The sequence below is a fragment of the Opisthocomus hoazin genome, unplaced genomic scaffold (genome assembly GCF_030867145.1).
Source record: "Opisthocomus hoazin isolate bOpiHoa1 unplaced genomic scaffold, bOpiHoa1.hap1 HAP1_SCAFFOLD_128, whole genome shotgun sequence".
Taxonomy (NCBI): domain Eukaryota; kingdom Metazoa; phylum Chordata; class Aves; order Opisthocomiformes; family Opisthocomidae; genus Opisthocomus; species Opisthocomus hoazin.
The window spans coordinates 121,368-148,025 of record NW_027448968.1 but is presented as its reverse complement, the minus strand read 5'-3'; the positions used below and the strand labels follow the sequence as shown (position 1 = coordinate 148,025).

The 26,658-nt window shown below is 39.6% G+C and overlaps 1 protein-coding gene across 3 annotated transcripts in view; it reads right to left on the bottom strand.

Annotated features, from left to right (window-relative positions):
- Positions 1-26,658, bottom strand: part of LOC104338083 (maltase-glucoamylase) — a 62,672-nt gene that overhangs the window by 34,713 nt on the left and 1,301 nt on the right. For all 3 annotated transcript variants that reach the window (XM_075412282.1, XM_075412284.1, XM_075412283.1), the window contains exons 2-19: positions 25,849-25,972; positions 24,454-24,527; positions 19,730-19,850; positions 18,867-18,976; positions 17,390-17,541; positions 14,974-15,145; positions 13,429-13,528; positions 11,584-11,696; positions 9,877-10,002; positions 9,320-9,451; positions 8,592-8,711; positions 7,620-7,733; positions 6,114-6,198; positions 5,363-5,480; positions 4,652-4,823; positions 3,446-3,562; positions 2,884-3,038; positions 2,236-2,320 (exon numbers count right to left, since the gene is read on the bottom strand). In XM_075412282.1, the coding sequence (XP_075268397.1) occupies positions 2,236-2,320; positions 2,884-3,038; positions 3,446-3,562; positions 4,652-4,823; positions 5,363-5,480; positions 6,114-6,198; positions 7,620-7,733; positions 8,592-8,711; positions 9,320-9,451; positions 9,877-10,002; positions 11,584-11,696; positions 13,429-13,528; positions 14,974-15,145; positions 17,390-17,541; positions 18,867-18,976; positions 19,730-19,850; positions 24,454-24,527; positions 25,849-25,972 (2,190 nt within the window). The remainder of the gene's footprint in view (positions 1-2,235; positions 2,321-2,883; positions 3,039-3,445; positions 3,563-4,651; positions 4,824-5,362; positions 5,481-6,113; positions 6,199-7,619; positions 7,734-8,591; positions 8,712-9,319; positions 9,452-9,876; positions 10,003-11,583; positions 11,697-13,428; positions 13,529-14,973; positions 15,146-17,389; positions 17,542-18,866; positions 18,977-19,729; positions 19,851-24,453; positions 24,528-25,848; positions 25,973-26,658) is intronic.

Genomic DNA, 26,658 nt, shown 5'->3' with positions numbered 1-26,658 from the left:
GACAGAGGAGAGAAGATACCATGAAAATAGGCCAAAATGTAAAAAAAAATCATCATAAAGTTGACAATGAGGAAACTATTTCTTCTTGTTTTTTTGTTTTCTTTCATGGTTTTCTACGATGATGTCCAAAAAGGAAGATAATAATCTCGGTATAATTTCAGTCTATATAATTGATGACACAAAAATGGGAGGAGGGGTGGATACACCGGCAGGCTGTGCTGCCATTCAGCGAGACCTGGACAGGCTGGAGACTTGGGCAGAGAGGAACCTGAAGAGGTTCAACAAGGGCAAGGGCAGGGTCCTGCACCTGGGGAGGAACAACCCCAGGCACCAGTACAGGCAGGGGCAGACCTGCTGGAGAGCAGCTCTGCGGAGAGGGACCTGGGTGTCCTGGTGGACGACAGGTTGACCATGAGCCAGCAGTGTGCCCTGACTGCCAAGAAGACCAATGGGATCCTGGGGTGCATTAAGAGGAGTGTGGCCAGCAGGTCAAGGGAGGTTCTCCTCCCGTTCTCCTCCCCATCTGCACTGCCCTGGTGAGGCCCCATCTGGAGTCCTGTGTCCAGTTCTGGGCTCCCCACTTCAGGAAAGATGAGGAGCTACTGGAGAGAGTTCAGCGGAGGGCTATGAGGATGATGAGAGGACTGGAACATCTCTCCTACAAGGAGAGGCTGAGGGAGCTGGGCTTGTTCAGCCTGGAGAAGAGAAGGCTGAGAGGGGACCTTCGAAATGCCTCTAAATATCTGCAGGGTGGGTGTCAGGAGAATGGGGCCAGACTCTTTTCAGTGGTGCCCAGCGACAGGACAAGGGGCAACGGGCACAAACTGAAGCAGAGGAAGCTCCAGCTGAACATAAGGAAGAACTTTTTCACTCTGAGGGTGACGGAGCCCTGGCCCAGGATGCCCAGGGAGGCTGTGGAGTCTCCTTCTCTGGAGATATTCAAGACTCGCCTGGACACGGTGCTGTGCATCCTGCTGTAGGTGACCCTGCTTCGGCAGAGGGTTGGACTGGGTGACCCACAGAGGCCCCTTCCAACACCTAACATGCTGTGATTCAGTGATTCTGTGCTTTAGCAAGGCCATAAGACAGAAACTCACTGTTTGTAACCCATAATTACAACACTGCAAATACGTCAGCTCAGAGGGTATTAACAAACATTGTTAAATCTTCTTAATTTTACTTTTTTCTACTTTGGCTTGTTTCCAATATTTGCTACATTTAACAGAGGTTTTGTTCTCCTAAAAGACGTATGCGGTGTGAGAATTCATAAGCATCACGCACAAGGTTTTGCAGCAGGAAATTCAATGATCCGTACTTTTTGTCTTGATGAACCACAGGTGAAGTGAAATGAAGCGAGAAATAAGCAGCTGGCTCTGAACGAAACGCAGAGGAGGAGGAGGAGCAGAATTCTGCAATGGAAGAGTCAGATTCCCGAAAGGACAGGAAAACAGAAGTAATTTAGCAATGTCAAAATAATGGCACAAAAGGGTAAGATTTTCTATTTAGACAGCAATAAAAGCATGTTGTGGGTTCTCTCACAGAGAGCAGCAAATGAAGGAGAAAAATCCCAACCAACTAGGCTGATGAGGAGTCCAAAGACAAGCATGCAATTGATAGGCTAAAAATGTCAATTTAAGGAGAAAATGGAATTCAAGAAGAAAATGGAATTTCAGAAGAATATAAAATTTAGAAAAAATTGAATTTCAGGAGAAAATTAAATTACAGAAGACGATATTTAAGATGCATGAAAGAAGCATGTAATCAAAGTTTCTGTGAAGACACTTGTTTCCACTGGAGATATATTAAAGGCAATGAACAAGTTCCTCTTTGGGGAATACTCCTTCCTGTTCTCATCATGACAATTCAGGCTGAAATAGGACCAGAGTTAACTTATCAGTATCATCAGAGAAATGGAAGACCCTATTTTTCTTTTTTTTTTTTTAATTTCCAGCTTAAAAAAAAAAAAAGAAGGAGCTTGACTTTGGTGGAAATACATACGTGCTAAATACGGGAGCTCTGATTTTTCAGCTGAAGAACAGCATCATCTCAAGACTGAATAAGATGGAAAATTCCAAGGCAGTTTCAAATCGAAGGAATAAAAGAAACAGGGGAATAGAGCATAGAGAAAATTAACTTGTTTGGGTTTCTACTGCAGCTCTCTGTGGGCAAGGTGTCACTGGTGACTCGAGGTGTCCCCGTTAATTTGTAAGGAAATGTCAAGAAAGCGAGACCTACCGGATCGAGCACGGGGCTAATGAGGAGGCCAGGACCCCACAAGAACTGCTTATCCACATCCCACGTTGCTTCATCAGAGTAAAACCTACACAAATGGGAAAGTGGCCTCATTAATTGCACTTGCTAATTAATAATAGGTTCATTAACTTTATCGTGAGTGATCCTAATGTTTGAAGGTTTTGGTCGTCTAGAATCACAAGTGAAAAGTGTCACATGGCGATGCCCCAAGACTATTTTTGGTGGAGGCAATCTGAGGTCAAGAAAGAGAATTGGTATCTTATTAATTTCATATATATTAATTATGCTAATGCATGAGTGCGCCTGGAGGTGTCTGGTTTAACGTAGTTCAAGAGTTTCAAGAAAATAAAGGTGAGAAAATAACAATTTTAAAATATACATCCCAATGGAGAGTGATTTCATCAGCTGCCAATGATATTCCATAAGCGACAATAATACCAGCGTGGGTATGGAAATTACAGGTGGGCTTTAATGACTCTCCTCATTACCCCAAAACGGTGTTTGGTGAATGTAGACGTCTGCATGTACGCTGACGGGCAGCATCTTTCACAAACTATGGATGGGTTTAACAATTCAGCAATTCATTAACAGCTGAATTAATTTGTTCTAGTGTTGTGAAGGTTAACTTACTCGTGGAGAACCGGCCGTGCCACTGTGTCTCCTTGGACGTGAGCTTTGTAGAAGAGCGTGTACAGATAGGGCAGCAACGTGTAGCGGACATTCAAGTAGTGCTTTGAAGAGTTCACCAAAACTGAGTCCTCTCCAAAGACGGCTGGATCCTGGGGCTGAAATTAAATAATAAATTATTATTATTATTATTATTATTATAAATGTTGCTGTTGCACAGAGAATTCAAGGTACAGCTGAGGGGTGCAGCCAAAAATCCGAGTGGTAAATTCTATAGCAGTAAGTGCTTGTGCATCATTGTAGACACCACCAACATGGACCAAATTACAAATAAGATGATGATTTCAGAAAACTAAATGATGCCAAATGCGTCCTCCAGTGCCTACAATTAACCACTACAAAGCTTTCTGGGGAGGATTTCCCAAAGCATAAGGTTGTAACAGTTTTGAACCAGTTCGCTATTTAATGATCAGCGACAGAAATTCAATTATCAGAATTTAATTTAATTATCGGAATAGAAATGCATACCGCAGAACGAGTTTCTGCAGCAGGATCTACCACTTACTGTGCACTTTTCAGTGTTGTGATTCCTGGAAAATGGGTAAAATGCTCCCACCTGCATCCACCGTCTGCAGAGCTCTTCCGTGGTGTCTTCGAAGAAACCGCAAATATCTGCTCCGATCTTCAAATGAAAAGAGAACGCGTCATTTTTATGGCTCCTTGCATCTCAAATCCCAACCAAAAAACCTCCAAGGACTGAGTTGTAGAGATTTTTTGTCTCGATTCATCCCTAATTGCTAACGAGGGTGATGGAGTCACGCAGCACATTTCTACACGAAGTCTTCCAAATCGCTCTTCCGTACTTAACTTTCCCCGTTATCTTTTCCTCCAGTTGAACCCTGGAATTTCTGAGGTTTCTGAGACCTTTTCTTGTGGCAGAAGTAGCCATCTAAGTACAAATTTTTCTGAATTTTTTTCTGCATCCAAGGTCTGCAACTGATTTTACAGCCCACAGTCTACACGCAGGGAGTTAGAATAACTCAAATATAGGTAGTACAGAAAATTAAACTGACTGAAGGTTAACACTGCTCATTGGTCCCTTTCTCCCAGCGATTTATCTTCCTGCTTGGGGTTAATATGCATAAATTAGCAAAGTAGACCACAAGTCACAGAAATTCAAATCCTGAACAGGAAAGCAAGCGTTGCACTAAGAAGTGGGTGTTCTTCTTGCATTTAAAGAACCTCGCACCAATCGCTAACGAATGACAAGTAGTGGAGGCATTGGGGGGCTGGAAACATATAAAATAATATATTTAATAACGATATACCCGCAGATTCAATAGGCAATAGAGGGAAATGACCTACAGTTTAGATCAGTTATTCCTGGGGAAAAAAATGTTTAAATCAGATTCCTAAAGGGATTAATTCATAGGGGCATTACTGTATTTTATGATAGGATTTATTTTTACATTGTATTTTAATTTATCTTAATTTATATAATTTATTCATATATTTCTTTATCAATATCTTAATATTATGTATGTACATATTGATGTATTTATATATTTTTATATTTTATATTTATGTAATAATACATTTATATGTTTATATATTTTATATTTATATCATAATTATTTATATATGTATGTTTATTTATATAATTATAATTATATTTCTTTTTATTCAGATGGGCTTATACATCTCAGACTTGATCAGGTATCACGGATACGCGTTTGTTTGGAAAAGGTCCCAGAAATTACTGTTTTCATACATAAGGGATTCCAAAGAGGCCAAATTCCAGTATTCCGGGTATCGCCCATTTTATGTGGTCCCACGTCGCCGTGTTATCCCCCAGCCAGTGTCCGGCGTACTTGCCCGACCCTGCAAATGTAGACCTCGAAAGCAGGAAGCTTCGTTTTCCAGGGAACAACGACTCGATGGCTCTGAAAGTCAAAAAAGGTTGGAATTAGGCAAAACCGACTTCTTTTAAAAGTTGTGGAGACAAGGAGATTGGTAATAAGGAAAGTTTCCGTTAATTTTCACTTATTCATTCACAATGATAAATAAGCTAAGGACACAGACTCGCTTCAGTTTAACCAGGTGTCTGCTAGCTAAATTAATTTTCTATACATGTATGTTTTCACCTTAAAGAACTTTTCTGTGAGTTTTTTCCTGCCAGCCTTTGTCATATTTGAACTCCAGATACTAAAGCTCAGGTCTCCTTTCAGCTTCAGGTCGCCAAAATCCAACACCAGGACTTCGAATTTTGGTTCAGAATTCAATCTGAATTTGAAGTTAAAGTTAAAATTAATTTGAATTTAAAACAAAGTGATTTTGAATGCCTAGGTTCAGGCCATTGTGATCATTCATCTTGACCCCCAGATCAGGTTCCCTGGGGAAGGAATTCGTTCCGTTTTCCTCAGCAGAGGCCGTATGCTCAACTCAGCCCTTTTTCATAAAGATGTCACACAGGATTCCTCACCGTTGTGTCGAGAGGGTCATAGAGTATCCAAAAAGATTGTGAACGTCATATTGTCGCCCCCACTTCTGCACCGCGTCCATGCAGATGGTCTTGGAATACATGAGTCTGTCAACAATATCTGTAGGGAAAACATTCAGAAGAGCGTTTAAAATTATTTCATTAAATTATTTTTAAAAAACCTAAATTTAATTAGTTTAAATAAGAGGAAAAAACAGTATTTCTAGTCTTTTCCTTCCTGCACACTCATGAAGTTTTGGCCCTTTTCTCAGTCTGGCATTTGCATTAACCCCAGGACTCCATGGCCACAGCAGTAAATGCTCGCGTGTGTCGTACAACGTTACTCCAGGTTTTCAGGTTTATTCATCTTTGCTTTAACAAAGCATATTTCTGTCTTTAAAATTCCCGTGTGTCACAGTGATCGATGTCGAAATAGCAAAATAATTCCCCGACTGCTGCCAAAATGTGCACAAAAGCAGCTTTGCTACTTGGGTGGGATTTAGTGGCCTGATGCTACTTCAATTTTTCAATTTAATAAGCTTAAATCCAGATTCCAGATGGATTTTGCATGCAGGGAAGGACTCACCCCAAAACTACACCCCAAATTTCTGAATGATTTGATCTGACCATGTGCCGGCAATGATTAAATTTCAGAACTGATAAAGAGTTTATACCTTTTAGCCAATAGGAAATTCATTCACAAAAAATTGATTATTTTTTTTTTCCCCTCCGCTGCTAAAGACTGTAGACTTACGGGGAGTGAAGGGAGGATAGTTGAAGTCATTCTCATCACAGCCGCTACTTGAGCCTGGAACAAAGTTGGCTACTTCGTTCATATCCTGAAAAATGGCAAATTTGGATTTCAAATGGCGGCCATAACGATGATTCGTAACAGCGACGCACCCTGGGCTTTCAGTCAAATGTGTGGTTACAAACCCACTGGCAGTGACTGACTTCAGGGCACGAGAAGCAGGGAAGGGACAAAATCCACGAGCCATTAAACTCCTCACCCAGCAACCAGAACAATGATTTACAAAGTAACCAAAGGAAAAAAAAGTAATAATAACTTTCTGAATGTCAAAAAGATGATTTTCAGTGGTGGTGGTGGTACTCCACCCCAGCGGGAGAAATTACAAACTTTAACTCTTCCCAAATCCTGCGACATAAACAGAGATTATTTGTTCCAGCCTGAGAAAAATGACTTTATTGAGTTAAAACCCAAAATCCTACAGAGGGTGTTCATCTTTTCTTTAGAGGGAAAATAATTTCTCCCAAAACATACCGTTTATTAAAATTAAAACTTAGTGTAGTAATTATGATCCTGGGCACAGTCAGTTCTTGGATAAATTAAATCGCACAATCACAGAATGGTAGGGGTTGGAAGGGACCACTGTGGGTCACCCAGCCCAACACCCTGCCCAAGCAGGGTCACCCAGAGCAGGCTGCACAGCACCGCATCCAGGTGGGGCTTGAGTATCTCCAGAGAAGGAGACTCCATAGCCTCCCTGGGCAGCCTGTTCCAGGGCTCCGTCACTCTCAGAGTGAAAAAGTTCTTCCTCATGTTCAGACAGAACTTCCTCTGCTCCACTTTGTGCCCGTTGCCCCTTGTCCTGTCACTGGGCACCACTGAGTAGAGTCTGACCCCGTCCTCCTGACACCCACCCTGCAGATATTTAGAGGCATTTCGAAGGTCCCCTCTCAGCCTTGTCTTCTCCAGGCTGAGCAAGCCCAGCTCCCTTAGCCTCTCCTCGTAGGAGAAATGCTCCAGTCCCCTCACCATCCTCGTAGCCCTCCACTGGACTCTCTCCAGTAGCTCTTCATCTTTCTTGAAGTGGGGAGCCCAGAACTGGACACAGGACTCCAGATGGGGCCTCACAAGGACAGTGTAGAGGGGAAGGAAAACCTCCCTTGACCTGCTGGCCACACTCCTCTTCATGCACCCCAGAATCCCATTGGCCTTCTTGGCAGCCAGGGCACGCTGCTGGCTCACAGAGTAACATACGTAATTATGTCAAACACACCTCTACGGAAAGAAGGGAACACCCAAAGCATCAGATCAATGGAATTTCTCACAAAACCCCTCCAACACCAGAAAAACAAGGATTTTGCCCAAGCACACTGAACGCTGCAGATAATCTACAAATCCCAGGTGGATTTCAGGTTAATTCCCAGTAAATCTCGTTGTGAATAAATCCGGACTAAAACCTGACTCGCCGTTAGCCTGGTTTTGGAAAACGGGGAGATTTCAGGAGAGACTTACAATCCAGATCCCGTCGTAGGGCACTTGGTTGTAAAAGATTTTGCATTCCTCCACCCACCAGCTGGTGCAGTCGGGGTTGGTGTAGTCCGGGAAGACGGTTTGTCCCGGCCACACCTACAATTTAAAAAATAAGAAAAAAATAGAAATTAATTAACTTAAACTGTTGATGACTTTGCAGAAAGATTAAAATCCTCGCATGTCCTACAGATTTATGCGAATTGCTCTCTTGGAGAAACGTTTTGGGTACGAAACCTGAGGATGGCAAGTTTTGCAGGACAGAGTTGATAACGCAAACAGGAGAAGGCTTTTGAGCCTGACTGTGGGAGTGAATCATCATTGTTAAGTAATATTAGGTCTCATTATTAAATAATAAGATTAAATTAAATAATATGATTAAATAAATCAAATCATATTATTTTAATAAATTAAATAATAAAATTAAATATATTAAATCATATGATTAAATAAATTAAATAATATTATTAAAATAAATAATAATTAATCATTATTAAATATTATTAAATAATACATGTTATTCTTATTACAGAATATAATTTCTCCCCGCTAATTAATATTTGCTATATCACTCTTAAATTTACATGCAGAAAGTGGTTTTCTTAACTTCCGAGTTCTAAACTCCAAAGCCGCTTTTAAAGTCAGCCTTATTTTTAAGCTATGCAAATTTGCAGCTGCATTTGTAAGCCTATTCTAAATATAATATATATACTGTTTTCAAAGCAGTAAAGAGGGGATTGCTGTCTTGTAACTATGGAAAATAAACCGAGGTTGGCTGCCCGTGTCTCCCTATCCTTCAAAATATCTCGTGTTTCCCTTTGAAAAACCAAAGTAGAAAGAAAATTGATTAAAAAACCAGGAAATGTTGCAAAATATTGAGAATAGCTGAAAAACGGAAGATTACCCTGGCCCGAAATAAACAGGATTTGGGCTCCAATTTCATGCGGGTTTAATTACCTCTCCGAGTAAGGGTGTGACTCCATCTGACTCATTGATCCAAACTTTCTTGCTCTGCCCCCTCTTGTAGGCTTCGTAGGGGGAACCATCAGCCAGAGGCTCTGTGCTAATGGCGGGATCCTAAAAAAATGGAAAACCACCCAAAAAAGAAAGCTCCTTTCTGCCCGTTATCGGATCTCCCCACTGATGACGTAGAGCCCAGCAACTACACGGAGAGAAGTCTCATGTAACATGTATACATTATGTATATATGTATATGTATATGTATATATAATATGATATGTAATAATTTTTACGATTTTTAATATATAAATTTTTATATATATACATATGTAACAGTATATATAGAACTTATATATACATAAATAACACTATACCTATGAAATTTGTATTGATATATATTAAAAAATATATAAATATATAAAAATATATATAAATAAATATATATAAATAAATATATATAAACATATATTAAAATTTTATATATGTGTTTTTATATATATAGAAATACATACATATATTTAAATATATATAAACATATAAATATATAAATATAAATATATATAAATATATAAAATGGTTCTCTCCACCAATTATGTAGAGCCCAGCAACTACATGGAAAGATGTCTTATGCAACCGAACACATATTAAAAATATATATAAATCTATAACATACATACTGATAATTACACTGTTTAAAATGGAAAAATAAATAGCTAAATGCTTACCAGTATGAGAACATATTTTTGTCCCTGGTCGTGCAGATACATCTGAAAACTGGGGAGGTCTTTGAAGTTCACTTTGTCGTAAGTGAAGTCTTTCCTCCCTTCCATGTAGTCGATATCCGTGTACTGAACGTCCTGGGGGACGGCGGGGCGTTGGACGGGATGCTGACAGGTCCCGACCGCGCGTTTTGATTAAAAATTCCCAGAAAAGCGGCTGGAGGTGGGCACCTAACTATTTTTTTTTTTTAACTACTATCCGTTGCTAAATTGGGGGAAAATTCGCTTCTGATGCTGTTTAATTTTCCGGGGGTTTCATGAGTGTAAAGTGAATTTGCGTACGGGGGTTGAGCTCGTCAGTTCACAGATGAAGCCAAGGAAACGTGCGTAACGTGGAAGTAAATATATTGAGCTGGAAACTTTAAACCAAAAATTGCTTTCACCAAAAACAGAGCGAACGACATTTAAAATAATTCGGCATTTTATACAGAAAACTGTGCAGCAAATTAAAACGGCTGCAGCTGAAAAGACACCCCCCCAAAAAAAATCACATTTTTACTCACATAAGGGAGTCCGATTGCTCTGTTTCGATCCACGACAGCCTTCACCTCGTCAAGCGACCCGTAGTCGTAGCGGCTAAGGTGAAATCCCAGGCTCCAGTAGGAAGGCAGCACTGGCAACCCCGTGAACTGGAAATTAAACCCCAAAAATAACGAGCACTGTCAGCTTCCTCCCTTTGGGGAAGATTCCCCGGATTCGCTGATTCTCTCTTAAATCAGAGATTCAACGCTGGTACGATAAAGCGCAGTACATGCGATCGCCCATGGCTGCGTATGTTTCTGTGCTTTGTTTTCCCCCAGAAAAAAATCCAAACGTGAACGACGCAAAGAACGACGTAAGCATTGTTAGCAATAAAGTTATTATATTATATTACATTATATATTATATTATATTATGTTATGTTATGTTATGTTATGTTATGTTATGTTATGTTATTTTGTTACGTTATATTACGTTATATTACGTTATATTTTATTGCATAATATTAAATTACATTGCATTATTAGATAACGTAATATAAACTGTATTTATTATGTTATACTATATTATAATACAATACATTATATTACATTATCACTTTTATGTTATATAAAATTGCCACTTCATTCTGTTTTCCGGCATTGCGCCCATTTATTTGCTGCCTTATCAAGAAAGAGCAAGCTCTCAGTTTAAATAATATATTTCCATCACATATTCATACGGCAGCGGTTATACGCAACTGATGGCTTTAGGTGATGTCACACCGCGGATACCGCTGAACTGAGGAGCAGAGTTACCAAGGAGAGGAGAGGAAAAGAAAAGCCGCAGAATGAACCTCAAAAAACTGTGATGAGCTAAGGGGAAACCACACAGAAATAGAGTGGATTGAAAGCCAGAAAGGAGAGAGGGAGGAAGGAGAGATGACAGCAGGAAAAGGGAGAACTTGAGAGATATGTAAGGCAGAAGAAGAACTAGAGACGAGAAAAAGGAAAATAATGGAGAAGGGAGAGGGGAAGAAATGAGAGAAGAGGAAAAAGGCGAGATAAACATATGCATGGGGGACAGAGAAGAGAAGAGAAGAGAAGAGAAGAGAAGAGAAGAGAAGAGAAGAGAAGAGAAGAGAAGAGAAGAGAAGAGAAGAGAAGAGAAGAGAAGAGAAGAGAAGAGAAGAGAAGAGAAGAGAAGAGAAGAGAAGAGAAGAGAAGAGAAGAGAAGAGAAGAGAAGAGAAGAGAAGAGAAGAGAAGAGAAGAGAAGAGAAGAGAAGAGAAGAGAAGAGAAGAGAAGAGAAGAGAAGAGAAGAGAAGAGGATATAACCTTTCTTTAAGAAGTCATTGAAACTTCTTTGGCCCCCAAACATACAAATGGGAATGAGTTGCAGTAGAGACCCCAACAGATACGTAGAGCTGTAGATACTTTGCTACCATAAAATCACATTATCTTAGGATCATCACAAGTTAAGGGTAAACCTTGAGTTGCAATTTTGGATTAATAGAATAGTGAAGAGACGTGGAAATAGAAGGAGAAAAAATGTAAAAAAAAAAGTGTTCAGTGCATCATTTCTCAAGATAAGCTACCAGATGAAGGAGGTTGGAGATCATCTACGCAAAGATCACCCTTGGGCAAAGCAGAATGAGCAAGAGCCATTTGCTCAGGGCTGTCCTCGGTCAAGCTCTGAGCGTCTCCAAGGATGGAGGTTCCACCTCCTTTGGTTTGGGGGTCACCAGCATACCTGCACATACTCCTGCACCACTTCCTCGGGGGTGTCTCCCAAGAAGACGTAAAAATCCAGAATTCCCCCAATTGTTCTGTAAGTGACAGCCGGTGCCGGCTGTAGGGTGAACTCTGTGAGCAAAAAACATGCAAAATCAATTTGGGGTATTACCTAAATCTCAAAGAACAGTGAAGCCGATATGAAAGACACAAAAATTGTTTAGGGGAAAATATCAAAATAAATATTTGAGGAGACCCAAAAACCGTTACTGGAGCTTGCAAGGCAGGTGGAATGTTTTCAGCTCTTTTTTTTTTTTTTCCTAAAGATGTCCATATTTACATTCCTTTACAGTCCAGAAAGGGAAGAGAAATCCAATGGCACAACTTCTCATTAAACTTTCAGTCCCAAGATGATTAAATATTTCATTAAGCGTCCAAATATATAACATGTAATATGTAATATGTAATATGTAATATGTAATATGTAATATATAATATATAATATATAATATATAGTATATAGTATATAATATATAATATATAATATATAATATATAATATATAATATATAATATATAATATATAATATATAATATATAATATATAATATATAATATATAATATATAATATATAATTAGCCAAGAGAAAGTAAGGGCATATATTAGTGAGTGCTTCTCAGTCTAAATTTACACCCAAATTGTAGTATCTTGTACTGAAACACCCCTGAACACGAACAAAAATGTGCACAAGGTGTGCAGCAACACAACCTTCACGCTGCTGGTATAGAAACGTGAGGAAATGCTTGAAACAATGACTGCGTTGACGGATTTTAGGACAACTTTCTTCAAGATTTGATACGGGACAATGTTTTTTTTTTTAAAATCTACATCAATAGATTGTGCAATAGCCCTGCAGGTTATTTAAATATTTATATATATATTGCAGTTCTTTGAGCTATGCCGAAAGAATCCTTCCTCATGGCGTTGCAGATCATTTAAATCACAGCATCACCGAATCCCAGCATGGCAGGGGTTGGAAGGGACCTCTGTGGGTCACCCAGCCCAACACCCTGCCCAAGAAGGGTCACCCAGAGCAGGATGCACAGCACCGCATCCAGATGGGGCTTGAATATCTCCAGAGAAGGAGAATCCACAACCTCCCTGGGCAGCCTGGGCCAGGGCTCCGTCACCCTCAGAGGAAAGAAGTTCTTCATCGTGTTCAGACAGAACTTCCTCTGCTTGTTTGTACCCGTTGCCCCTTGTCCTTTCACTGGGCACCACTGAAAAGAGTCTGGCTCCGTCCTCCTGACACCCACCATGCAGATATTTATAAGTATATATTAGGTCCCCCTGCAGCCTTCTCTTCTTCAGGCTGAACAAGCCCAGCTCCCTTAGCCTTTCCTCGTAGGAGAGATGCTCCAGTCTCCTCACCATCCTCGTAGCCCTCTGCTGGACTCTCTCCAGTAGCTCCTCATCTTTCTTGAAGTGGGGAGCCCAGAACTGGACACAGGACTCCAGATGGGGCCTCACCAGGGCAGAGCAGGGGGGAAGAAGACCCTCCCTTGACCTGCTGGCCACACTCCTCTTAATGCATCCCAGGATCCCATTGGCCTTCTTGGCAGTCAGGGCACACTGCTGCCTCATGGTCACCCTGTCGTCCCCCAGCACACCCAGGTCCCTCTCCGCAGAGCTTCTCCCCAGCAGGTCATCCCCAGCCTGTACTGATGCATGGGGTTGTTCCTCCCCAGGTGCAGGACCCTGCCCTTACCCTTGTTGAATTTCATCATGTTCCTCTCTGCCCAACTCTCCAGCACATATTTAATTTTTTTTACAATACTTAGAGCTGTGGAGAAGGTCTCCTTACCCATGGCATTGCTGTTCATCAAGAAAACACCAAGAGAGGCTCCAGAGTTGTCTTCCAAACACAAGAAGAAAGTCTGGACGCCGTATAAGTTTTCCATGTTCTTAAAGCAAAAAAAAAAAAAAGCGATTAAATAAAAAATCTGGTAACTGTATGCACTCTGCAATATCTCAAAAATATACCGCATGTGAGGTCCAACCTGTCGAAAGGAAACGAACAGCGAAAATAATATTGCCAACGCTAACCTCATTTTTGTTTCTCTGTTTTGTGGGAATATCTTAAGTTTCTCAAAATCTGTTGATTGGGGCAGATTTGGGGCAGACAAACTTTGGGAACTGTTGGGATAAGAACCTCCACGCACCGATTGTTTATAAGATAAAGACTATAAATTGCATCTCTAGTAGAGATGGAAAGAAAATATCTTTTCTACAATACTTCTTGCTGACGGGCAAATTTTGGTTCAAAACCCAAAATAAATGTGGCAGCCCGTAGACGATGTCTCAAAACTTCGAAAGATCGTCCTTCTAAAATATTAATTAACTGCAAATATCGAGCTGCTCCTGAATCCTCTGCACATCACCTGTACTTCAGCAAAAGACTTTGGGACTTGCTCTAAACTCCGCGTAAGGATCGGCGTTGCATTGACTGATCTCTGCTTAAGACTCGTTTAATTCCGTTACGATCTCAAATAACGAAAAACAATTTCAAACAGAGTTTGAGATGCTGTAGGTATAAAGAAGCTGGTTTAGAGACTCAGAAAAAATCAGGTGTTAAAATATTCTTGTTATTCCTTCTTTCATGATCTACATCACTTCTCTTGCTCCCCAGCGTTGATTATACACCAGAAATTTAATGTTTTCTATTGGTTGGGGTTTTCTGCAGCGTTACGTCATCAAGCGCTTACACACTCTACCAAAAATTTCCTTCTTCTCATCAAGCCCAAGATCTACGAATCAGAGCAGCAGTAACGTTCAGCTCTCTGTTTCCCCCAAAGTACCCCCCAAAAAATGGTTGCGCGTGGGAATCCGAGTTAGCAAAAGCAATACGCAAAAAAAATAAGTATTGATTTGAAACTGAATATTTCGCAAGTTGATGCAGCGCGAGGGCAATACAGCGTCGAAAGCTCGCGAGTTGAGGGTAAAACATCTCCTTGCAGATGGAGGAATATGCTTTTCTATTTTATGAAAACCAGACGCCATAGAAATCACCTTGGGAAAAAAAAAGGATGGAAAATTAGAATTTTAAAATGTAGAATTTTAAAAATCTACCGAATTTTGCGCACAGCAGGGCACAGACAAGGGGGAAAAAAAAAACGGCAAAAAATATCTTTCAGATCTTTGTGTTCATCAGCTGGTTTGCAGCAAAACCCAACTGATTCAACCCAAAGATCAACAAAAATTCCAACAGGAATTTTATTCGACGGTATCTCACTTTTTGAGTTACTGCGCAAGTCTTTAAGGAAAAAAAACTCCATGGATGTCATTAAGGTGCCAGCTACGGCTGGATTCCAGAATTTAACCAAAAAAATGGAATAAAATAAGGGCTTACTCCAGAAGGGGCCGTGTCCCGGCTGAACATGGGCCAGGTTTTCCAGCTGACGTCGTGTTTGTACTTCTTATGGACGTGCTCGCCCACCCCGTAGATGTTGCTGCTGGGGAGTCTGATGGAGAGCTGCAGAAACTGCTCGGCATACAGCAGTGGGCCGATGGTGGTGTCGAACCTGGCGAAATGACTACATCTTGCAGCAAAACTTTTTACACCGGAGCTTGGGTCCCTCAGTATCGCGAAGCTCCCCCCCAAAAAAACCCCAAGTAGTTATTGAAGAGAGCGTTTGCACCATGTGCCACTATTAAGTATCTCATATGCACCTCGGAATTTGGCCAAAACCAGTCGCATTACAGATTGAAGTAAAAATCCAGGGGTTTATTAATAATTTATTATTCAATTAATAAATTTTAATAAATAAATAATAATATTTAATTAATAATAAACATTATTGAATCAATTTATTGCTGTGACTTTTTTCACTAAAATTATAAAAAGCAACCGCATATTTTTGAAATTAAATGAAAACCCGAGGAAAATTTAAGCAATCCTCTAAAATGCCGTTTCAAACGGATCCTGTTGAATTAAATCCTTCTCCCCGCCAAATGCCAACTAAACCCAGTTAAACCCTAATTTTCTCATATTCTTCTCATAATTTGGCCAAATTCAGTCGCACTACAAAATGCAGTAAAAATCCTGGGGTTTTTAAATAATTTATTATTCAATTAATGAATTTTAATAAATAATAATATTTAATTAATAATAGACATAATTGAATTAATTTATTACTGCGACTTTTTTTCACTACAATTATAAAAAGCACCTGCATTTTTCTGAAATTAAATGAAAACCTGAGGAAAATTTAAGCAATCCTCCAGAGTGCCGTTTCAAACAGATCCTGTTGAATTAAATTCTTCTCCCCTCCATGAGCCAACCAAACCCAGCTAAACCCTAATTTTCTCATATTCTTCTCAGAATTTGGTCAAATCCAGTTGCATTACATATTGCAGTAAAAATCCTGGGTGTCTTTAATAATTTATTATTTAATTAATAATTTTTAATAAATAATAATATTTCATTAAGAATAATTATTATTTAATTAATTATTGAGACTTTTTTTCTTTAAAACCATAAAAAGTAATTTTTTTGTTTTTTTCCAAATTAGATGAAAGCCCGTGGAAAATTTAAACAATCCTCTAGGGTGCTGTTTCAAATGGGTCCCACTGAATTACATTCTTCTCCCCTCCACGTGCCAACCAAACTGGTCCTGACCACCCGCTCTGTGTTTCATGCACTCGCTAAATGTAAATCGGTCTTTAGAGAGGCTTTTAAGAAAGTAAACAATGCTGGTAACAGTGGAAAAAGGAAATCCTAATTAATTAAATATGAAGAGTTGATAGCAATCTGACTCCTGCTGGCGGTCAGGATAAAATTAATTGATAAAATCAATTAAAAAGAAAAGAAAAAAGTAAAAAAGAAAACAAAGTTGTGTTAACAGCCCTGCACTGAGGCAGAAACCTCCTTTAAATCAGTTAAAATTGTTTTGTTTTCTTAAGATTTGGAGGGTGGGAGCATTAGAAAACAATGAGAATAAAATCCTTCAGTATCGAAGCACTTGGAATATTTTACTTCTATTTATCTAAGACCAGCTTAGCGCCGGTTTGGACCAAATGGTCTCCTACCACATGCCCGAAGCACGACCTGATTTAGCAGGCTGAGACCTCCAGGAGGACCATCATAAATAAAACATGAAGGATGAGGTGAAAGGTGATGCTGGGAAGGACTTCTCGTTGTAATTGGTGAATGGATGGCACAAGGCATTAAGGGGAGAAGAGGGCACAGAGCCAAGGTGGCAAAACCCCAAACCTGGTGAGGCAGACATCCCCACCTCCCAGATTTCAGGTGCAAAAAGGCCTTTACATTCCTCTTATCCACCAAAAGTTGGCAAAATCCAAACCTGGTGAGACAGACCTCCCCATCTCCCAGATTTTAGGTGGAAAAAGCCTTTCCATCTTGCTTCTCTGTCAAAAGAAGATGGCAAAACCACAACCTGGTGAGATAGACCTCCCCATCTCCCAGATTTTAGGTGGAAAAAGCCATTCCATCTTGCTTATCCACCAAAAGAAGATGGCAAAACCTAAACCCCAGGAGACAGACTTCCCCGTCTCCCAGATTTTAGGTGGAAAAAGCCATTCCATCTTGCTTATCCACGAAAAGAAGATGGCAAAACCTAAACCCCAGGAGACAGACTTTCCCATCTCTCAGATTTCAGGTGGAAAGAGCCATTCCATCCTGTTTATCCATCACAAGAAGAGAAGAAGCTGTTGCATGCCCAAGAGGGTACCTAAAGCAATGCAAACTTTCAGAGAAAACAGATGGCATCTCGATTTTAAGGATAAAAAGCCCAAAATTTACTCACAAAACTTTTCCGTTGCTTGCCCTGGTCACCTTGATGCCAAAGGGATTTCGCTGGATATCGACTTTATATTTTAAGTTGGAGGCTGCCGAACCACTGAAAGGTCCCACGTGCTCATGGGGGACTTCAAACCTTTGCGTTTTAGGATCGGTGATCTGTGCATGTTAAAGAACAAAATCAGTTTAAAGAACAAAATATGTAATTGGGAAATTGATGCCTTATTTGAACACTTTCCAGCACGATCATCCAAATTCAACTTGGTGAAAAAATACCCAACCATTGTCCAAACATCATCACGGCAAGAAGTGGTCAACATCAATAAATGGCAAAATGAAGACTGTGCAGACCTACTCAGCCTCTTTATTTGGGTCGATACGGGGGTATTTCCCATTATTTCTTGATCTGAGGGTATTTCTCCCCTGGGGAATCTGCTGCAGGTAGAATTCTGCCCAACTGTGGTTGTAGGCATCGCCCAAGACTTCTCCAGCATCTCATTTGCGGTATTTGTGCACGTCCTGCCTTGGCTGGGTGGAACCAAACTCAGTTTGACATGGATTTTTGGGCAGGAAAATATGTGGCACCCTCCAGCCCCCAAAAAATACAAAAAAGCAAAAAAGGGGCAAAAGAATAAGAACAAAAAAAAAAAAAAATAAGGAAAAGGAAAAAAGATTAAAAGCAAAAAGCAAAAAGAAAAAAGGAAAAAGTACAAAGAAAAAGAAAAATTAAAAAGGAAAAAGAAAAATTAAAAAGAAAAAAAGAAATAAAGAAACAAAGAAAAAAAAGAAGAAAGGAAAAAGAAAAAAGTTAAAAAAATTAAAAACTAAAAAGAAAAAAGATGAAAGGAAAAAGAAAAAAGAAAAAAAGAAAAAGGAAAAAATAAATAAAGAAAAAGGAAAAATAAGAAAAAAGAAAAAAGAAACAGTAAAAAAGAGAAGTAGAAAGAAAAAAGAAAAAAGTAAAAAAAAGGAAAAAGAAAAAAGAAAAGGTAAAAAAGAGAAAGGAAGAAAGAAAAAAAGAAAAATAACAAACTCCACAAAACAAACCAACAAACAAAAACCCAACAGAAGAACCCAGCAGTCCTGTCCACCCCAAAAAAATCCGCGGATTTTGGCACCTCGGCTAGACACCAGGCACTGAATTTTCCGCAGTTTTGGGAGTCCCAAAGCTTTTTGCCAAAGCAACCGTGAGATCAAAGTAAATGAACGTGTTTGGCCCAAAAAGTCGTTTTCCAACGAAGGGGGTAAAAAAATGGAAAGAAGATAAAATTTGACCTTTTTAAAAGTATTTGCAATTTTTCACGCACAAATCCTGCTGCTCCTCCAGGTACAAAACCACCTCTCCCGGCGCAAAGTTCCTCCTTGGAAGCGCGAGGGTGTGTTTTGGTGGTAGTTGTGGGGCGAAAAAGGGAATTAACCGGCTTTTGTCACCCCACGGCAGCTCCCTCGGGTACCGGCCAGACCAACGCTGTGCCTAGACTCGCCTTGAAGTGGAAGCGGTTTGGGGTCTGGTACTGCGCCGTGAGCAGGACTGTGCTGATGTCGTTCCCGAAAAGTGAGGGTGAGGAGAGCCGGGTCAGCATCACTTGGAAGCCTTGGGTGGGGAAACAAAATGAAACGAAACGAAACGAAACGAAATAATGAAATGAAATGAAATGAAATGAAATGAAATGAAATGAAATTAAATTAAATTAAACTAAATTAAGTTAAAATAAATACAGTAAAACAAAGTAAAATTAAATTAAAAAAATAAAATAAAGTAAAATAATAAAGTGAAATGAAATTAATAGAGTAGAATAGAATAGAATAGAATAGAGCAAAATATAATGAACAGAACAGAATGGAATAAAATTACATAAAAAAAATAAAGCAAAATAAAGTAAAATAAAGTGAATGGAACAGAATAGGATAAATAAATAAAAATAAAGTAAAATAAAGCAAAATAAAATGAATAGAATAGAACAGAAAAATAATATAAAAAAATAAAACAAAAAAAATAAAATAAAATAAAAATAAAGTAAAATAAAAAGAATAGAATAGAATAGAATAGAATAGAATAGAATAGAATAGAATAGAATAGAATGGAATAAAATTAAAAAATTAAAAAAAAAAATTAAAAATAAAATAAAATAAGAAATAAAATTAAAATAAAGTAAAATAAAGTAAAATACAATTAACAGAATAGAACAGAATAAAATAAAATAAAATAAAATAAAATAAAATAAAATAAAATAAAATAAAATAAAATAAAATAAAATAAAATTTAAAAATGTAAATAAAATAAAATAATTATATTTCAATGGCAATCTGCGTGCACCCAGTTCTGGGAGCCCTGGTGCCCGCTTACCCTCTGTGGTCACTCGCTTCTCCCCATCCACTCTGTACCCGTGGTTTGAAGGGAAGAAGCACCACGGCACGCTGGTGTCGCTCTGGGGGCTCCAGCAGCAGCCGCGCAGGGCGCAGAGTCTCTGCTCCGGAAGAGGAGATGTGAATATCAATAAACCCCACTGGAAAACTCGACCACCAGAAAACCCTACAGCATGTCGGCAACTGGTTCGACCCCGTCTCGGAATGACCCCTCGGGTCCGATTGGTGGCAAAGAGCACGGAGGGGTTGTGTAGGGACTGGAAGAGGAAAATCACCGAATCACAGAATGGTCAGGGTTGGCAGGGACCTCTGTGGGTCACCCAGCCCAACCCCCTGCTGAAGCAGGGTCACCTACAGTAGGATGCACAGCACCGTGTCCAGGCGGGGCTTGAATATCTCCAGAGAAGGAGACTCCACAGCCTCCCTGGGCAGCCTGGGCCAGGGCTCTGTCACCCTCAGAGTGAAAAAGTTCTTCCTCATGTTCAGACGGAACTTCCTCTGCTTCAGTTTGTGCCCGTTGCCCCTTGTCCTGTCGCTGGGCACCACTGAACAGAGTTTGGCCCCATTCTCCTGACACCCACCCTGCAGATATTTAGAGGCATTTCGAAGGTCCCCTCTCAGCCTTCTCTTCTCCAGGCTGAACAAGCCCACCTCCCTCAGCCTTTCCTCGTAGCAGAGATGTTCCAGTCCCCTCATCATCCTCGTAGCCCTCCACTGGACTCTCTCCAGTAGCTCCTCATCTTTCTTGAAGTGGGGAGCCCAGAACTCGACACAGGACTCCAGATGGGGCCTCACCAGGGCAGAGCAGAGGGGGAGGAGAACCTCCCTTGACCTGCTGGCCACACTCCTCTTCATGCACCCCAGGATCCCATTGGCCTTCTTGGCAAGCAGGGCACGCTGCTGGCTCATGGTCACCCTTTCGTCCACCAGCACTCCCAGTCCCTCTCCGCAGAGCTGCTCTCCAGCAGGTCAGCCCCAAGCCTGTACTGGTGCCTGGGGTTGTTCCTCCCCAGGTGCAGGACCCTGCCCTTGCCCTTGTTGAACCTCATCAGGTTCCTTTCTGCCCAACTCTCCAGCCTGTCCAGGTCTCACTGGATGGCAGCACAGCCTGCCGGTGTATCCACCACTCCTCCCAGTTTGGTGCCATCAGCAAACAGGCTGAGGGATTGCTCATCAGTTTGGAAAAAAAGAAGGAGGGTTCTGGACCCCCGTTCTTCCTTCGAGCCACGAGAGACGCGAGTCTGTCGAAGGAATTATGGAGTCATGTGAGCCACGACAGCCACAAAATTAAAAAAAAAATGAAAAAAAAATGAAAAATGTCATGCACTGAAGACTGTATAAAAGTGAAAGTGGATTTTGATTTTAAAATAGGGAAAAAAAAAAAACCACCAATATTTCGAGCGTGGAGACAAAGCCACGGGTTCCTACACATTGTATGGACATCTTTTGCCGCCCTAGATGCATCACCAACCCAGCACTGGCCATGTCAACCTCAACATCAGAAACAGTCAGGTGAGTTCCGAACATCCTCAAATGGAGAAAAAACACCTTTTTTTTTAATAAAAATCACCATAAAAACAAACCCAAGCAACTCAACCCATCGTTTGACCAAGCACCTTGGTGCGATGCCACCACCTCTCCAGCCTGCAGAACTGGAACGCCTTCGTTTTGCTGTGAGGAACGAAGTTCTCTGCCCGCTTTGTCAACGAGTTCCACCTCTGAAGGTGGGATCTGGGTCACATATCACTTCAAATATTCATATTTTTGTTGTTGTTAATGAAATAAAGTCGTTCCCGGGGTCAAAGCGTCGCGGTGGAACTTCATGGGGAGCAAAGCGTCGCGTCCAGCAGCGATCCCCAGGACCCAGCGCTGACGTCACCTAAAGCCACCCGAGACACACCCAGCTCCGCCGCTTATTAAAACGGATTAACAGCCATTTCAGCTGTTCCAAGAAGGACATGGAACTGTTGGAGTGGGTTCTAAGGAGGGCTACAAAAATGATCTGAGGGCTGGAGCACCTCTCCTATGAGGACAGGCTGAGAGAGTTGGGCTTGTTCAGCCTGGAGAAGAGAAGGCTGCGGGGAGACCTGATTGCAGCATTTCAGTGCTTAAAGGGAGCCTATAGGAAAGATGGGGACAATCTTTTTAGTAGAGACAGCAGTGACAGGATGAGGGGTAATGGTTTTAAACTAAAACAGGGTAGGTTTAGGCTAGATATAAGGAAGAAATTCTTTACAATGAGGGTTGTGAAACACTGGAACGGGTTGCCCAGAGAGGTGGTGGAGGATCCATCCCTGGAAACATTCAAGACAAGGTTGGACAGGGCTCTGAGCAACCTGATCTAGTTAGTGGTGTCCCTGCTCACTGCAGGGGGCTTGGACTAGATGACCTCTAGGGGTCCCTTCCAACCCAAAACTTTCTATGATTCTATGATTATATTCTAAATTTGTATTATTTTGATAGATAAGTATTTTATAGAATGTGTATATGTATACATTTTATTATATATATATTATTTTTATACTAGAAGTATTTTATAGTATATATATCTACATATATACTTATAAATATATATTATTTTTATATTACAAGTATTTTATACTGTATATATATATATATTTTATAGTGTATATCTTTCATGTCCTGCACCAAGAAAGGAGCAGAGTTCACCCAAAAAGATTATCTATTTGTATATTTCTAGATATATAAAAATTTACATACATAAATTGCATATATAATGTTATATTATTTTATGTTATGTTACGCTGTGTTATATTATGTTCCATTATGTCATATCCCATACATATTATATTTATTTTTATATACTTTATACATATACATATAAAAATACTTTCTATATATAAAAAAATACTTTTATATATATATAAATACTTTTTTATATATATTTAAAATATATATATATACACACTTTTATGGTATATATATTTTAGAGTCTCTGTCATTCATGCCCAGCGCTCAGAAAGGACCAGAATCCACCCAAAAAATGACCGGTGCCGTCACAAAAGCCATCGCTTCCCGTAAATAAAAAGTGACGCCTGCCTCGCCCTCTGGGCCATAAAATCCACGGAGCCGCCCCCGCCCTGACACAGCGCCTGGGAGCCCCAATCCGGGCTTGTTCTGAGATAGGGCGGGTGCAAGCGGAGCAGCGCTAGCGATGACTCCTGACCCCTCCCCACGGGCGGAGGCAGTGCCGGGACCAAGCACCCAACTGCTGCAATTTTACCGAAACCCACAGATACCCGACAATTTTGCAGAAAATTCGAGTGCATCCCAGCTGGACCGGCCGTTTTTCAGCGTGTTTACTTGCCTCGTTGAAATTTGCTCTCGTTTGCGGCGAGCGGTTAATGAGTAACTGCTCTCCTCCTTCATACACATGGTTAATAAATACGGATTTTCGGTAATTCTAATCATACAGGCTTGTTTGCCAGATTTTTAGATATTTTGCATGAATGAGGAGAGCGAGGCTTTCTATCAGCTTAACGAGCTCATGCAGAATTTAAATTAATTGTCATTTTCCCGGCGAGCCTTTAGCCTGAAACTCACTTCATGGCAGAAAAGGCAGTAGCAAATCGCCTTTATTACTCATTGTTGTTATTATTATTATTATTCTTTAAATAAATCCAACCACTCCAAATAAATAAAAATAAATTCAACCATTCCAAATAAATTTAAATAAATCCCACAATTCCAAACAAATCAAAATAAATCCAACCACTCCAAATAAATCAAAATAAATCCCGCCGTTCCAAATAATTCAGAATAAATCCCACAATTGCAATTAAATCAAAATAAATCCAACCATTCCAAATAAATCAAAATCAGTGCAATAGATTCGAATCAGCTTTTCATGAAAGAATTCGGATTTTCACTTTTGTGGCCCTGCTTCGTTCTGCGTTAGACCTCATCAGAAAAAAAATCAATTAAAACTTGGGGGCGATGCAAAACGCGGTGTTTAAGGAAATAAATAAATAAACAAACAAATAAATAAATAAATAAATATAATTTGCTGAGCAGCCACAGTGAGATTTCCCGCAGTGCGCGACGGTTGTGTTGCCTCTCCGCTCTCATTTTGAAATTCAGCGATATTTAACGTGAATATTAGATTAGCGCTTTAAAGGCAATATTAAATTATAAGTTTACGATTGACGTTGTTCGCTTGGCACCGCGAGCTCCGAGGTGTTAATTAAAGATTAAAACGATCCATGCCGTCTCCAGCGGAGAGGAGGATTCCGCCACCGGTTTGACCTTTAATTCTGGTTTCAGAGGTCAAAATTGTGTTAAATATCATTTTATGGCACTACAATCATGGATTTGGCTGGAAAACTGAAATAATCGTTTCCTACGGAAACTATTGTGTTACCACTGCCTAAAAATCTTACGCGTCATGGCAAGGTAATTTTTATTTTAATTTGCCACGAGAAACATCAATATTTGATGTCACGGCAAAAAAAAGTCAGTTTCGGCACAGCAGAAATTTTCCCGAATTGGTCAGTTTCAGCCCAATTTTGTACCCAAATTGAATTTAAATCAACAGGATGGACGTTGTCACGGCTCCAAGCACTCCCATGAGGAGAAAAATTTCTCCCAGCGGTGTTCAGCTAGAAATCATATCACTGAATAGACTAAATTATCTACCAAAAATATAGATATTTTTTTCTTTTTTTTCCCCCCATGTTTTCAGACCTTGGTGGCGACTTGGTCCGGGACGCAGTCGATCCGCTCGGCCGCTTCCATGCTCAGGCAGTCGGGGAAAAACTCTATGAGGTGGAGAAATGAAGGCGGTAATCGCCATAATTCAAAGAATCATAATAAAAATACTGTTAATTTCTATTATAATTAAATATTATCATTCTTCTTATTATTAAATGTCCTTTTAATGATTTTCCCAAATTGTTTCTCATCTTTTTGGAAGTCTCCAACCACGGAGATCACTTCCAACACACCTCATTTACTGCTGACTCTCCCATTTTACAAAATTCTGCGCATCTGCTCCGGAAAAAGGCAGAAAAATTTCATTTTTCCGGGTTTTAAACACTGAATTTTCTCTAAGATAAGCGATTTCTGATGTGCCGAGACAGTAAAAATACGACTTTTTTTTTTTTATGGTTACTGTTTTTTCTCTCTACAATGGGACGTTGGCTCCCTCCATCGTATATTTAAGTGATGTTTTAAATGAATAAAATATTTAAATCGTCCTTTTTTGACACTCAGAAAACGAAGCAAAAGGCAGTGGAGGTGGAGGGCGGGGGGATAAAATTTGCCATTCGCTGGGCTCCGCCCCATCGCTTTCCACAGTTCAGCGCCGTCCCCGTCCCTGGCGCGTGACCCCGGTTCGCCTCCGGTTAATGATAACGTCGGGGTAAAGTCAAAACCCGCAACAAATTCCGCAGAGGGCAGCAGAAAAATGTTGATTGTCTTTTGATTTTTTTAAGGGCGGGGGAGGGGTGGGGGTGATTTTTCACATCCTTGAAGACTCTGAGCACGAGGGGCACTGAAATAACCCCGCCGCACCCTGGGGGCGAGGTCCCATTTCCGCAGATCATCAAATAATTACTTCTAGTTTTATTCATACCTATTATATGTATCTATATTTTCTCTATATTTATGCATAAATAAATCGTAAGTGCTATGTACTCTCTGTGTCTTGTATAATTTATTTTTTACATGTAAATATATTTTAACATATATTTAATTTTGCACGTAAATATATTTTAAAATATATTTATTTTGCACGTAAATATATTTTAAAATATATTTATTTTTTATGTGTAAGCATATTTTAATATATATTTATTTTTTACATGTAAATGTATTTTAATATATATGTATTTTTACTTGTAAATATTTTTTAACATATATTTATTTTTACATGTAAATATATTTTAACATATATTTCTTTTTTATATGTAAATGTACTTTAATATGTATTTATATTTACATGTAAATATATTTTTATATATATTTATTTTTACGTATGAATATATTTTAACATAAAAATTTATTTTATCAAAGAGCTCCGAAAAATTCAAGACAGGGCCTTTTTTTTTCCCCGATTCAGCAGCAGGACCCAGCACTCACGGGGGCTTTGGGGGCCAGTGTCCCTCGTCGCCAGAACCCCGATGAGGACAGCGACCACCGCCACCACCAGGCAGAAGAGGACGATAAGCACAGTTTCCAGTTTGCTGAATTTCTTCTTCTCCATCTGCACATGGAAGAACGCCGTTGTGTAAGGAAACCAAAAAGAATAATTATGTCAATAATAATAATAATAATAATAATAATAATATGAATATGAATATGAATAATATGAATAATAATAAAATATAATAATTATATCAATAAGAATAAAAATAATAGTTATATAAATAATAATAAAATATGTCAATAATAATAAATATATAAATAATATATGAAATAATTATAAACTCTACGAATTAATTCAGTCTTCAATCGCACGCCCTCGTGCACGCCGCACTCTCAGGCCCGAGCGCAATAAATCTCATATTCAGAATAGTTCAGCCAACATGGGGGCCGTCGTGATTCCTCCCTGAAGGATTCCTTCTCCTCCCTGCAAGCTCCCTTCAAATATGCGCAAAACGGTGTTTTCACCCGACGCGGATTATCGAGATTCTTTTTTTTTTCCATTTTGCTGAAATTCCAGATCTAAAACCGAACATATCTGCGTGTTTCGATATTGAGGGTTTATTTTTTCAAACGAAACGTCCTGCTTTATAAACAAGGACATTAATTTTCCCCCCAAAAAATAGAACAGAAAAGTAAGGTAGTTATGAGTATAAAGAGAAGAATATATAAAATATACAGAAATATCAACAAATATATAAATCTAAATCTAAATATTACTCTAAATCTAAATCTAAATCTAAATAT